The 15,407-nt window shown below is 40.2% G+C and overlaps 1 protein-coding gene across 2 annotated transcripts in view; it reads left to right on the top strand.

Annotated features, from left to right (window-relative positions):
• CCDC175 (coiled-coil domain containing 175) overlaps positions 1–15,407 on the top strand; it is a 96,377-nt gene that overhangs the window by 50,691 nt on the left and 30,279 nt on the right. For both annotated transcript variants that reach the window (XM_038544849.1, XM_038544848.1), the window contains exons 16-19: positions 2,974–3,126; positions 6,282–6,384; positions 10,206–10,249; positions 11,548–11,710. In XM_038544849.1, the coding sequence (XP_038400777.1) occupies positions 2,974–3,126; positions 6,282–6,384; positions 10,206–10,249; positions 11,548–11,710 (463 nt within the window). The remainder of the gene's footprint in view (positions 1–2,973; positions 3,127–6,281; positions 6,385–10,205; positions 10,250–11,547; positions 11,711–15,407) is intronic.

The raw sequence follows: 15,407 nt of genomic DNA, 5'->3' as shown, positions 1-15,407 counted from the left end.
GGGAAGGGTGGATGGAAAGGGAGAGAGAAAATCTCTCCAGCAAACTTCATGCCCAGCATGAAGCCCAACATGGGGCTTGATCCCACAGCCCTGAGATCATGACATCAGCCAAAATAAAGAGTTGGATGCTGAATGGACTGAGCCACTCCAGCACCCCGAAAAGCACTGAGTTTTTACTAACCCCCCATATTTATGTTTATGATGTCATACTTTACATTTTTAAAAATTTTGTGTATCCTTTGGCTGATTTTTATAGATATAATTGTTTTACTCCTTTTGTGCTTTATCTCCATACTAGTATTATAACTGATTAATCTACTTTTACTGTATGTTTGCATCTACTTGTGAATTTTTTTTCCTTTCATAGTTTTCTTACTCTTTTTAAAAAAAAGATTTTATTTATTCATTCATGAGAGACACAGCGAGGCAGAGACACAGGCAGAGGGAGAAGCAGGCTCCTCATGGTGAGCCCAGTGTGGGACTCAGTCCCAGGACTCTGCGATCATGACTTGAGCCAAATGCAGATGCTCAACCACTGAGCCACTCAGACACCCTTTAGTTTTCTTATTCTTGATTATGGCTTTTTTTTTTTTTCCACTTAAAGAATTCCCTTTAACATTTCTTTGAAGGCTGGTTTAGTAATCATGAACTTCCTTTAACTTTGAGAAACTCTTTATCTCTCTTTCAATTCTGAATAATAGTCTTGCTGACTAGAGTATTCTTGGTTGCAGGTTGTTTTTACTTTCAGCACTTGGAATATGTCATGCCACTCTTCTGGGTTGCAAAGTTTCTGCTGAAAAATCAGCTAATAGGCTTATGGGGTTTGCTTAGTATATACAGTTTTCTTTTACTGCTTTTAAAATTCTCTCTCACTCCTTTTTGTCATTTTAATTACAATGTGTAGAACTCCTTGCATTAATTCTGTTGGGTGCTCTCTCTGCCTCCTGGGTCTGGATGTCTCTTTCCTTTCTCAGATTAGGAAAAGGTTTCAGCTATTATTTCTTCAAATTTTCTGCCTCCTTCTCTCTCTCTTCTGGGATCCTTACAATGTGTATGTTATGCTTGATGACATCACTGAGTGTCCTTAACCTATCCTCATTCTCTATTATATTTTTTTCTGTTTGCTGTTCAGTGTGGCTGCTTTCCTTTATATTTGTCTTCCAGATCACTGATCTGTTCTGCATCCTCTAATCTGCTATTGATTTCCTCTAGTGCATTTTTCATTGCAGTTATTGAGTTCTTCATCTCTAGTTCTGTCTTATATTTCATATCTCTTTATTGAAGTTCTGAGATCCTTCACTCATTTCTCAAGTCTGGTGAGTATCCTTATGACCTTTACTTTGAGTTGTTCATCAGGCATATTTGTTTCATTTGGCTCTTCTGCTGTGGTTTTATCCTGTTTTTTTCATTTGGCCTTTATTTCTCTGTGTCCTCATTTTCATCTAACTCTGGCTTTTTTTTTTCTATGTATTAGAAAAGTCAGCTACATCCCCTGATCTTGAAAGTAAGCACTGGCTTTATGAGAAGAGGTCCTGTAGTGGCCTGTGGTGCAATGCTCCCTGTTTACCAGATCCAGGCACTTCAGTGGCATCGCCTTTGTGGGTTGTGTGCACCCCACTGTTGTGGCTGAATCACACTTTACCTATAGTCAAGTCAGTTGCAGTGGCCCTCTTTGCCTGCTTTATGTGCACCAGGCAGGGTTTGGTCCCTGTGCTGTTAAAGGGACATTGTGGGGCTGCTGAGGGCTTGTAGTTAGGTGATATCAGCATTCAAATCAGATGCCTCCTCTCAGCCCATCTGCTGGGACTATAGTTGCACAGAGCCATAGGGCACTGTCCTTTCCTTGTCCCCTGAGAGGCTTTGTTGGTGGGCAGGGCCTGTACTCAGACCAGATGTCCGCCCCTAGTCAGTATGTAGGGGCTGCTGGCTCACTGCTCAGCTGGGTACTCTCACTGGGCTGCCAGCCATAAGGTTCAGCTGCTGGGACTGGGGACACACTGGCATGTGGGATATCTTCCTCTCCCCAGGGTAGGAGTCACTTTGGGGGGATGCTTTTGGTGCATGGCAGGTTGGAGTGTGCCTGTCTGCAGGAGAATGCAGGGGCAGGGCACTAGTTGTCAACAAGATAGGTGGAAAGCATTCATGCTGTTTCCTGCAAGTGTCTGGCCAACTAGGTTGGGGCTAAGCAGGGAGGAAGAGAAATGGCAACCACGACCACTTTTGTTCTATGATGGTCTCCTAAGGATCCCTCCAACATACATTCTGAGGTTAGTAAATAAATCTTCCTGTATACTCCGGGTGTTTTCAAACAGCTGCTTCTATGCTGTGTCTCAGCAGGGTTATTTGTTATGCTGGCTCCGTAAGGGTGAGGATTCAGTTTCCTCTTATCCTCCAGCTCTCCTAGAGCTAAGCCTACTGATTTTTAAAGTACCAGAATTAAGCCCTGCTGATTGTAAAGACTCATGAAGTTAAGCCCCACTGGTTTTCAAAGTTAAATGTTATGGAGCCTTTTCTTGTCAGTGTGGGTCCCTCATGACTGGAGTGCTTGGCTTGAGGTCTGATTTTCTGGCTTCTTGTGGTGTATCTACTGCTTGTGGGTTAGTTTTGTTGGGACTTAGGTTCCTAACCATGTCTCTGCCATTCCTACCCTTTTCAATGTGGCCACCTCTCTGTGAAAGCCTGTTCTGCTAGTCCTTGGGTCACTTTCAAAGATAGTTATGAAGATATGGCTGTTATCTCAGTGTGTCCATGGGTTGAGATGAGCTCAGGAGCCTCCTACTCTACCATCTTCCCAGAAGCAAATCAACTCTAGAGTTTTAAATATCAAGTTTTCCTAAGGGAAGGTATACATAGCCTCTGAGGATGATTCAGAAATTCAAAATAACCCCTCTCTGAATGTGGTTCAGGCAACCTAATACACTGGTGCCCTGCTTATTTAACTCTGAGATAATTGTGGATTTTATGTTTGAGCAGGAAAAAGTGAAGCAAGAACTCAAACACTTACGAGATCAAGAAAGCCAGAAGATTAAAAGTCATTATGAAACTCTAAAGAACTTAGAAAATGAAATCTATGTGCATGACTTAAAAGTAGATGCTTTGCTCCTGGAAAATGAAAGATTAAGAAAAGTAAGTTCAAGAGCACTTCACTTTGCATGATGATTTTGATTGATTGCCTAGATCTATACTAGTTATAAGAGAAAAGATTATAGCAAGACTAAAGTATATATAAAACAGTACACAAATCATAGGTGAAACAAATGATAAACACACATGGGTAACCAGCACCCAGATTAAGAAACAAAGTATTGACCATGTCTAGACACCTTCTTTGTCCTTTCTTTTTTTTTTTTTTTTTTAAGATTTTTATTTATTTATTCGTGAGAGACACACAGAGAGAGAGAGGCAGAGACACAGGCAGAGGGAGAAGCAGGCTCCATGCAGGGAGCCCGATGTGGGACTTGATCCCAGGACTCCAGAATCAGGCCCTGGGCTACAGGCAGCGCTAAACCGCTGAGCCACTGGAGCTGCCCTTCTTTGTCATTTCTTGTCACTAACTTCCCCACAAGGAAAAGTAACAGTATCTTGGCTTCTGACACCAAAGACAAGTTTTTTATGTTTCTGAACCTTTTAAGTATGGAATGATACAATATGCGCTCTTGCTCAATACTTTGTTTGCAAGGTACATCTTTATTATATTGAATGCAGTTATGGCTTGTTCAGCCTTAGTGCTGTATAGTATTCAAGTGGTTCAAGTGTATGACTATACTACAATTTATATGCTCTATTGATGGGAGTTTAGAGAGTTTCTAACTGGGATTTTTACTAATAGTATTGCCATGAACAGTCTAGTACCTGTGTTTTTGAGGAACACATGTACATATTTCTCTTGGGTCTACCCCTCAAGTGGAATGGCAGAGCCATAAGGATGTGGACCATCCGCTAGTGCACAGTGCTGTCTGCCAAAGCAGTTACAGAAATTGCCACCCCCAGCATGGTATGTGAGAACACCACTGGTTCCACATTCTCACCAAACTTTGTTTTTGTTGTTGTTTTTTTTCCACTTAACCATTCTGGAGAGTGTATAATGGTGTCCTGTTGTGTTTTTTTCTTTTTTTCTTTTTTAATTTAAATTCAATTTGCCAACTTTTTTCCTTTTTTAAATTTAAATTTAATTAGCTGACATATAGTACATCCGGAGCCATCATGGTTTTAATTTGCATTTTCCTGATAATCAATGAAGCATCTATTCATTCGTTGATGGCCTCTTTGTGAAGTACCTGCTCAAGTTTTTTTGCCCATTTAAAAAATTTCTGTTTTGTCTGTTTGATTGTATCTTTGTTTTTTCAATAAACCACAATGAGTGACCTTGAGGAAGGTTCTCTATCATTGTGTCCCTAGCGTTTTGCCTAATGGCTCATGTGGAAAAGGGATTCAGTCCCATCTGATGCTTACAGTAACCTTTAATGTGGATAATATATTATGTCCCTTTTAGAGATGAGGAAACTAAGGCTCTACATTTTTAAAATAATTTTTAATAGCTAGAAAAATAAAAACAGTCTCACGGCAATAAGACTCTAAGGGAAAAATCCTTTTACCAGCCTAGGTACTCTTTTTTGTAAGTCAAATGGCAATGGTTATCCACCAATGTCATGTGTTTCAGTAGAATTAAAATGGCATAAGAAGTGCTAATGTACTTTGAAAAGGTAAATGTGCTCCAGAGCTCAGGTACCAGCATCACTAACCGGCACACATGTAATACATCTTCATCCTTCTAGCCCTTGAAACAGTCTTAATAAGCACTTCATCTATCCATGGAAATATTCCACAGTTTTGTCTTCCTATCAAGATAATATAGACTATGTATTAAAATACTTAGAATTTTTATTGCTACTTTGGTAATGGATAAGCAAATGGGTATATGAAAACCTAATTCTAAAAGTTCTGTTTTCTAATTTCTGTCCATCTACTAGGTCCTGAATGATGCTGCTATTATCTTATTCCCTCACTACTCTGTTCTGCTGATTACATCCCTTCTCTCAGCAGGCATGTTAAGCATCCACTGAGTCCTGAGGCTTGGGAAAGGTGCAGTGAATACACAGATGACTAAGACATTGCCCCCAGTCCTTAGGAAGCTCATCATCTAGCTGAGGAAATGAGTGAATGAGTAGATACATTACAATTCATTATGTGTACACATTTGAGAGTTATGGGAAACCAGCTGAACCAGGCAAACCTACAGTGATCCACATTCAAAGAGGGGCAGGAAAGATGACTTGGACTTGGCTTATTTATAGGAGTTTTCATGCTGGTTACCTCAAAACCAGCCAATAAGCCATACAGACTGACACAAGATCAAGGCTGCATGAGCAGACCCTATAACATACTTATTGACAGTTCTATGTCTCCTGTGGTACTAGACGCAATTTCTTTTTTTTTTTTTTAAGATTTTATTTATTTATTCATGAGAGACACACAGAGAGAGGCAGAGACATAGGCAGAAGGAGAAGCAGGCTCCACGCAGGGAGCCCAATGCAGGACTCGATCCCAGGACCCCAGGATCACGACCTGAACCAAGCCACCTAGGTGCCCCCTAGATGCAATTTCTAAGATTTATTTTTATCAGTAATTTTTGGTATCTGACTGTTTCTGTCTTGAAACTGGGCCAGTGCCAAGTTTGAAACTGGGCCAGTGCCAAGTTTATATCAAAGCCCATGCTTTCATTGTTCCCAAAGACTTTAGCATTCCTGAACATTGGGTGGTCAGAACAGAAAGCAATGACTTTAATACTTAAACCATTTCTACCACCATCACCCAACCCAGTGAAACATCTGAATAGGATGAACAATTCTGTGGGGTCTCCAGACTCGATGAATCCTCTCTTGGAGGTCTTATGCCGAATTCCTCCAGTCTGGAAGCATTGCTGCCTTGGCACATTTTCTGCACACATGTTTTGCATATAGAACAGTTTTTTTTTTTTTTTTTTTTTTTTGCGTATGGGCACAATGCATTTAGGCAGAATATCTTTTAATTTCTTTTGTGGCATATTATATTCAGAAAGCCATGTTTAATTGGGTGCTTACATATTTACTGGGAAGTTTGATCCTTTATCACCTTCACTAGAATGTAAGCTTGACAAGGGCCCTGCTCACCACTGTTAGCCTTGTAGTGAGAGCAGTCAGTGGTACAGAGAAGAATCAGTCAGTGTGTGCCAAATGACTGCATGCATAATTAATCTATGGCAACTAAACTGGTTGAAGCAATCACGTGCTTTTTGTTTCCAGTATATTGGATACATGAAGAAAAAGATAGAGCAATATAAAAAGAGAGAAGAAGATCTCAAGTCCACGTCAGGTGACATGTCTTGTCAATTGACAGCTCATCAGAGTAAGTAATGTGTCATGAGTGATCTGTACATATAAAAATATTTTTTTGTTTAAATAAATTTTACTGACTTCCATATGATAAAATGAACCCATCTTAAGTTCAATGAGTTTTGATAAATGTACATACCACTGTAACCACTGCCACTTCAAGCAAGATAGAGAACATTTTTTCCCTGAATAATTTCCCTTGTGTACCTTTTTAGTTGATTTCCTACCCTACCTCCACTGCCTGGAAACCATTGATCTGCTTCCTTTCTTTTTCTTCTTTAAGATTTTATTTATTTATTCATGAGAGACAGAGAGATAGAGAGAGAGAGAGAGAGAGAGAGAGAGAGAGGCAGAGACATAGGCAGAGGGAGAAGCAGGGCCCACTCAGGGAACCCAATGTGGGACTTGATCCCAGGACTCCAGGATCACGCCCTGGGCCAAAGGCAGATGCTCAACCACTGAGCCACCCAGGGATCCCCCACTTCCTTTCTTTTTTAGAATTCATTCTCTTTCTATCTCTTTTTCTTTCTTTCTATCTATCTATCTATCTATCTATCTATCTATCTATCTATCTATCTATGTGTCTATCAGAGAGAGTGTAAGAGCAGGGGGAGGAGACAAGGGGAAGGAAGGAAGAGGGAGAAAGAATCTCAAGCAGACTCCATGCTGAGCATGGAGCCCAATGTGGGGCTTGATCTCACAACCCTGAGATCATAGCCTGAGCTGAAACCAAGAGTGGGAGCTTAACCGACTGAGTCACCCAGGTGCCCCTGCTCTGCTTCTGTCACTAAGGATTAGATAAAAATAGAATGATGGAATAATACACACACTTTTCTATTTGGCTTCTTGTACTGAGCAAATTTTTTTAGATCCATTCATGCTGTTGTATGTATTATTGTTTTGCCCCTTTCTATAGCTGTATATTAATATTCCATTATGTAGACATATCGTATTTTGTTTATTCACTATTTGAAGGACATTTGAATTGTTTCCATTTTTTTGGTTACTATTTGCTTACATGTGTTTTTGTGAATATTTGTTTTCATTTCTCTTGGGTAAATACTGAGGAGTGGAATTGCTGGGGTATATGGTTAGTGTATGTTTAACTTTATAAGAAACTGCCAAAATAGTTTGCCAGAGTAGTTGTGCAAATTCATCATCCCACTGGCACTGAGGTACTCCACATTCACACCATTTAAAATTGCCAAAACAGGGGCAGCCCCACTGGCGCGGCAGTTTAGTGTGGCCTTCAGCCCAGGGCCTGATCCTGGAAACCGGGGACTGAGTCCCACGTCGGGCTCCCTGCATGGAGCCTGCTTCTCCCTCTGCCTGTGTCTCTGCCTCTCCTTCTCTCTGTGTCTCTCACGAATAAATAAATAAAATCTTTAAAAAAATAAATAAAAATAAAAAAATAAATTGCCAAAACAGGGAGCACTGGGGGTGGCTCAGTTGTTGAGTGTCTGTCTTTGGCTCAGATCATGATTCCAGGGTTCTGGAATCGAGTCTTGCATCAAGTTCCCTGAAGGGAGCCTGCTTCTCCCTCTGCCTCTGTCTCTCTTTCTGCGTCTCTCATGAATAAATAAATAAAATCTTTAAAAAATAAAAAACATAAAATTGTCAAAACACTTAAAATTGTTAACATAATGGGATTTCATTGTGGTTTTTATTTGCATTTCTCCGGTGACTGATGTTGTTGAGTATTTTTTCATGTGCTTCTTGGCCACTTGTATACCATCCTTTGTGAAGTATCTTGAACCAATTATGTATTGTGGCATAACAAATATTATAGATCATTTGCTTTGCTCCTAAATTGGTAATTTGGTCAGACTCTGGTGGAGACTACTTATGTCTGCTCCACGTGATATCAGCTGGGGCAACTTGACAGCTGAGGGTAATTCAGCAGCTGGGAACTGGAATCATCTGAAGACAATCCGCTCATTCATTGTGTCTGGTGTCACTGTTACCTGTCAGCCAGAGTCTCCATGTAGTTGCTTGGCCAGCTGTATTCAAAAGCTAGCATCCCAGGTACAAGGTGGAGGGGGACACAGATACACCACCACTAGTGGGAGGGGTGTCAGCATCACGTTATGGGAAGAGCATGTGGAATGGAATATATTGTGGGGCCATCTCCAGAAAATATACTCTGCCGTATTTCTGTCCAAATCTTTCGCTCATTACTTTGTGTTGTTTGTGTTATTGAGTTAAAGTCTGTGTATTCTGGAAATGAGTCCTTTTTCAATATGAGGCTTGACTTCTCATTTTCTTAATATTGTCCTGAAAAAAGCAGAACTTTTCCATGTGGATAAAGTCTGCTTTATCTCTTTCATTTTTTCAGGGAAGTCCTTTGTGTGTCCTAAGGACTTTTTTTCCCTAAGCCATGTTCTCAAAGATATTCTCCTATGTTTTCTTTGAGTTTTTAGTTTTTATGTCTAGATCTCCAATTCAAGGTCACATTTTCAAATAGTATGAGGTAAGAGTTGAATTTCATGTTTTCTCTTACGTATATCCAATTGTTCTAGTACCATTTTTAGCATTGTACTATCCCAATGACTTTTTCAAAAATCAATTTTATGTTTCTTATTCTAATTTTACACTAATATACCACACTGTCCTGATTACTGTAATTTCACATTTAGCCTGGAAATCAGGTAATGTAATTTCTCCACACTTGCGCTCCTCTCTCAGAATTATTTTGCTGATTATAAGTTCTTTTGATTTTCATCTAATTTTTAGAATCAGCTTATTAATCTATAATTGCACTCATCTGCTGGGGTCTTAACTGGGTTTGTGTTGAATCTGTAAATCAATTTGAGAATTGACATCTTAACAATATTAAGTCTTCCAATCCAAGAACATGGTATGTAGCTCCATTTATTTAGAACTTGTTTTTCTCAGCAAGATTTTGCAGCTTTTACGTGTTGTATTAGGGGCCCTCAAGACTATAGGCTCAATGATTAGCTAGGATTCAGTAGGCTCAAGTTTTTATGGTTATTGTCCATGACTGTGAAGGATATGGAATAAAACCAGCAAAAGGAAAAGGTGCATGGGGCAAAATGTGGAGGAAACCAGATGCAAAATTGCAGGTGTTGTCACCTAATGTAGTTGCACAGATGTACTTAATTTCCCCAGTAATGATGTGTGACAAAGTGGTGCCCAGCAGGGGCACTTGGGCTTGGGCATCCAAGGTACTTCCTAGAGCTGTTGGTCATGAAGGTGTGCAGTGCCTGTGTGACCTCAGGGTGCTCACATGGTGTTTCTCCTTTATGCTGTTAGGATGATAAATTGCACTGATTCATTTTTGAATGTTAAGCCAATCTCAGAGAAAACCTGCTTGTTCGAAACCTATTATTGTTTTTATATATTGCTGAATTCAATTTGCTAATCTTTGTATAGATTTTTTTCATCTGTGTACAGCCTGCCTTGTTCTACTTGCACTTAGGTCTGGAAAGTGTCCCCAGCAGAAAGCTGAGTGATCATAAGGCTTGCCTCATTTGCCCCCCTTCTTTTAGGTATCACAGTCCTGTGCTGCGCATTCTCCAGTGTCTGCAAACTGGATATTAAAACAGATATGTTCAGGGCGCCTGGCTGGCTCGTGATCTCAGGGTGTGAGTTCAAGCCCCATATGGGGCATGAAGCCTACTTAAAAAATAATAACCAATATATTTAATATTTTTTCTCCTTGTTTAGAGTGGGAGGGCAAGTCTGATCCAGTTATTCTGTCATTTTGGAAGTAGAAATGTTTAGATAAACATAATTTTTGAAAAAGTGTTTTTTTTTTATAAAAATTTTCACATTATTTCTGTAACCTTTGCATTTTAAAAATCTTTATTGTAGCACAGTATTTGGATTTGTGGGCTGAATTTCAGACTACAGTTAAGGTAAGCTTTTTTGTGCTGCCTCTATGAATATATTTCTAAAAAATATTCACCTACCTAATAAGTTGTGTGTGTGTGTGTGTGTGTACACATGCGCCTGCTTAAGGTAGGAGGTCAGGACTGAGGGAGAGTGACAGTCCTACTATGATCATATCTTAAAATGTATGCTTTGTGTTGTTAAAAAAAAAATTCAACTGATTGATTTTTTAAATATTTTACTGACTTTATTCAATGATTCATGAATCCAGCAGCAACCAAGCTAGCAGGTGAAAAGGTGCTCTGAAGAGCTATACAAAATAGAAGACTTTTATAGGCAGAAGGGAGCAGGAACAGAGAAGCTATACTAATAAGCAAAAAAAGCAGATTGGTTATTGCAGGTTATTGCATCCTGTAGGGGATGGCAGGGGCCCATTAGGCAGATTACCTAATGTGCTATTTAGGTGATTCCTGATTGGCTGGTGTAAGATTCCATTTCCAAGAAAGCCAAAACTGTAGTTAAATTAATTCTCAGTTTGGTAATGTGAGGCCTAGCATATGTGACTCCATTTGGGGCTGTTGTCTTATTTTTAGGGGTGCCAAATGTCACTATGAAATCTTAATTCTTTGGGAAATTGTCTTCCTACTTTACCAATTTGGTTAAAGGGAATGACTCCCTCCCCCTGCAAATACAAATTGAACACGAACTATTGTAGGACAAAGTTGTCAGGTTTGAAGTCCATCTGTCCTCCAGGTTTTACCAGCCCTGCTGCCTCTCCACCTCTCTCTGCTATAAAGGCTGGTTGGTAGGCTGGGGTTGAAATCCTGGCTTGCCCACTTTCTAAGTATTTAAAGTACACCCAGGATCCTTGCTTAGCCTGTTTAACATTTTTCAGATGAAGCTACCGAGGCTCAGAGTTTAAATAACTTTGCCCAAGACCAAACAGTTAATGAATATGGGGATTGAAAATTCAGATCCAGCATGGTTCCAGAGTTCTTTCTCTTAAACTGTAAGCCATGCTGAATATGCTCTGCAATTCTGGGCTGCTCTGAAGGTGAGCTGGCTTTTATGCCACCATCACCACCACCACCATCCTACCCAGTTATAAGAGTGCAGTGAGGATTCCATTAAATTGTCTCATTTGCTAATCTACTTTTCTGAGATCTTCTATAGAACTTTGTGAATGTGCTATGTATACTTATTTTGCATGAGTAATGCCAACTTTGCATATATATTTTTGTCTTGGACATGATTCACTCAGAATGTTTTTATTTTTCTGGTTGGAATTTATATTCACACACTCCAAAATTTTATTTTTTTAAAGGAATTGGTAAACAGTGGTGGTGAGACTTTGCAAGAAATAAAAAACCTAACAGAGAAGCTAAACGAAAGAGATGAAAATATTGAACGTATCAGCATTTGGCTACAAGGGAATCTTGAAGAGCTGCGTTCTCTTATGGAACAGGAATTGAAAGTGGACCTCCTTAGTAAGTAACATCTCAAAAGCTTTGAGTAACAAAGAACCTCTTGTTATTTTACTGTAACCAGTAATATCAAAAAAGCATTTTTAAAAAAGCTAACCAAATAACTTTGTCATCTCCAATAATCCATCCCCAATTAATGTTGCATTCACCTAAACACTAATTCTCATTTGTGGGGTTGAATGTGGTAATGCAGCAGTGTTGGACAACTCTCCCTTCCAACAACATGAGTTTCCTAAATAACCAAATCTTAATTTCTTTGTGGTTTTTTTGAAACTGTTATTTTGCACATTTTCCAAAGAAGTCTTTTTAAAGCCTTTTATGCACTTCCTCATCTTCTTAAAAGAAGATTTGGAACATAATTTTACCTTTTCTTCTTGAGCTTAGTTTAGTACTAAAAACAGGAACTATTAGGACTCCCGGGTGGCTCAGTCGGTTGGGCATCAGACTCTTGATTTCAGCTCAGGTCGTGGTCTCCAGGTTGTGGAGCTCCACACTGGGCATGGAGCCTCCTTGGGACTCTCCCTTTCCCCTCTCTACACCCCCACTGCTCACATGCACATGCTCACTCTTCTAAACCAATCAACCAACAAAACCCCAGGTACTATTGCCTTCTCTGAAAATCTAGTGATAGTGATGCCTTCTGGGGCTTCTGTAATATAACACATCCTTTATGAAATGATTGCCTCATGAGCGGTCCAGTTTCTTCAGAGGGTTATCAACTTCATCCTCAATTTTTACTTAAATGTCATGTTAGACATGAGGGCCACAGAATTCCATCCAGATTTTGGCTGTAGTGGGAAGAGGACATCAATTCTTGCACAGATACAGCCCAGAGGTCCCAGACTGTGGGCAGCTAACCAGGAATCCCTGGGGAAGACGGGATGATGGAGGTAGAAAGGGCTGAGAAGGAAGGGAGAATGAAGTGTAGAGGAGAGACAGAGTGATAAATGAAAATAATATAACCTAGCAGGGTTATTAAATTTTCATTGTAAAGAATGTCACCACTAGATAATCAATTTTAAAGGTGAGTTGTAGAATGTAAAATGAAATTGAAAGTGTTAGGACTGAAAACATTCCAGTATTTGGTCAAAGCAATGTTCTGAGAGCACTGCTTGACAAAAGAAGTAATGTTTTCATGACTAGTGAAGACTTTTGTGAGTAAGCTTAATCAGCCAAAAAGCTGTTTTTGTGGTCCTGCTCAAGCCTGGTGACACTTATTATGTGTAAGTGCATAGTCGGTCCCTGGACAGCCCTGGTGACTGCAGAATTGTCTTTGGTAAGTCAGGCCATCCCCAGCAACTGTCAACTCAAACTGTCAATTGCGCTATTTTCCACATGAGCGAGTCTTCCATTTTTGTCTGAAACCTGATGGAATTTTTTTTAAGATTTTATTTATTCATAGACACAGAATGAGAGAGAGAGAGAGAGAGAGAGAGAGAGAGAGAGAGAGAGAGAGAGGAGAGGCAGAGGAAGAGGCAGGCTCCATGCAGGGAGCCTGATGTGGGACTCGATCCCGGGTCTCCAGGACCAGGCCCTGGACTGAAGGCGGCACTAAACCGCCGAGCCACCCGGGCTGCTCCTGATGGAATTTGATGTTGGAACAGATTTAAATAGATGATCTTGAAAAGCTAGGCCCACCACATCCCCCTTTTTTCACATACTTTGAGGACTGTCTTATTGATAACTATATGGAAAGTAGAAAATTGCAGTATGGAAATAAAGACCAGCTAAGTGCAAACAAGCCGAGGCATACAGCTTGGTATGGCAAGGACAGGAGCGTCACCATCACTCGCTTCTGCAGGGAGGGGGATGGGAAAGGTTTACTGTGAAAGGAAAGGCCTCAGGTATGCTCTGATGGGAGGTTGTGGGCAGCTAACCAGGAGCAGGACTCCCTCTGTGATCCATTAGTACGTGTCTTTGGCTTTGGTGCTTCCAAAGTTAGAGGGCTCAAAAAGTAGGGAAGTTAGTGGTCATTGATGATGTTATGAATTCTGGGCCATTTGCAGAGTCTGTAGGTCAGAGAAGTCCTCAGGCTGTCATTATGCCAGCCCTGGTATAGTGGGAGAATTGGTTACTACACAAAGCTATGTAAAATTCCTTGTCATAGGGATTCTACGGGTGGAACATAGAACTATGAGAGAACCTAACAGAAAAGAGACTTGACCTAGTTAAGGAAAAGGGGAGAGGCCTCTCTGGAGGACTGAGAAATGGAGCTGAGATCACAAGGAAGGTTTCTGGCTTCCCTCACTCCACTATTTCTGCTCCTGGAGCATGGGCACTGTGTAGGGTTTGAAGGTAGGTGGACCTGGGCTCAGATCTTGGCACTGCTGCTTATGTTATTGAACTTCTACTCCCCAGTTTCCCTGCTTGTAAAATATGGATAGTTATGTTATAGAGCATCAGAGCCAAATGAGGCACGCCATCAGATCTCTTGAAATCTAGCATTCTCCTGTCAACCTTGGCTGGCTCCTTGGATTACTTGACCAGCTCTGAGCCACCTGTAATCTAGCTTTTGGATTTTCCCCGTTGAAAGTTCTCTGGGTGAGGGCACTTCCAGAGAAGCCTTTGATCTCTTGAGCTCAACAGCCCTCTCCTGTCCTCTTCTGGACATACTCTGTCACTGCAGCCATACAGCTCAGGGCCTCTGACAAGGAACGTGGGCTAGCTTCAGTAACACGTGGAGCAACTTTTGAGCCTGGCACCACAGTACATACTGCAGGTTCTAAGTTGAATAAAACCCAGTCCCTGAGCCTCGAAGTGCATACATTGTGAGAACAAAGAGCTGATTCAAATACAAAGGATTCCTTTTAGTGAGTGGCTATGAGAAGGTAAAGAGAGGCACCTCTAAACATTTTTAAGTGTTGGGACTAGAGGTCTTCCTTGAAAGGGCAGTAGACATGCCCTGGCCAAGGACAGCGATAGCATGGCTATCTGCTGAGTGGGTATCTTCTGGGGGTACCGACGGGCACATGGGGAGGATAGGTTTCTTAGAACTTCAAATGTCAGACTTCATCTTGAAAACCAAGATCTTTACTTTTTGCCTTAACAGTCCTTCTTGCAAAAAAAAAAAAAAAAAAAAAAAAAGCAAACAATTCTTAGTGTGTAGTCCTAAATAAAACAGTAACTGAGTACAGATTACTTTTTAAGAAGTATTAAAAATAATTTTATCTTAAAATTCTAGAAGTCCCCGAGTTTTATACCATGTATTGTAACTTAGGTTATGGATAAATAATTTGTATATTAACCAAGCATTTTCACTTGATATATGTGCTACAGAAGACTGTTTAAGTCAAAGGATATTTTAGAAGAAGTATCAAATTTGTATACACTGTTGGTTATATTTTGATCATTTAATTCTGGAAAAGAAACATTATTAAAGCAGAATCAAAATTTAAGAAATAATTTTTAAAAATCATTTGCCAAAAAAATGTCAAAATGTCTTGAAAAAACTAAAACCTGAACTAGGAAGAATTTAGACCCTATTTCTCAAGCATTAGCATCACCTAGAAGAGGTTTTAAAAATCCTCCCGCTAAGCCTGCACCCTTAGACCAGTTCTGAGTCTCTGTGGGTGGGGCATGTTTTTAGACCTCTCTCCAGTGGGATCCAACGTGCAGCCAAATCTTGCAAACCAACAGTTTTAGACAAATACATAACAATGTAATTAAATTTATCAACTGACCCAAATTAATCAAAATATTT

The sequence above is a fragment of the Canis lupus genome, chromosome 8 (assembly GCF_011100685.1).
Source record: "Canis lupus familiaris isolate Mischka breed German Shepherd chromosome 8, alternate assembly UU_Cfam_GSD_1.0, whole genome shotgun sequence".
Classification (NCBI taxonomy): Eukaryota; Metazoa; Chordata; class Mammalia; order Carnivora; family Canidae; genus Canis; species Canis lupus.
The sequence above is the reverse complement of the archived record's forward strand: the minus strand, read 5'-3'. Positions and strand labels throughout refer to the sequence as shown.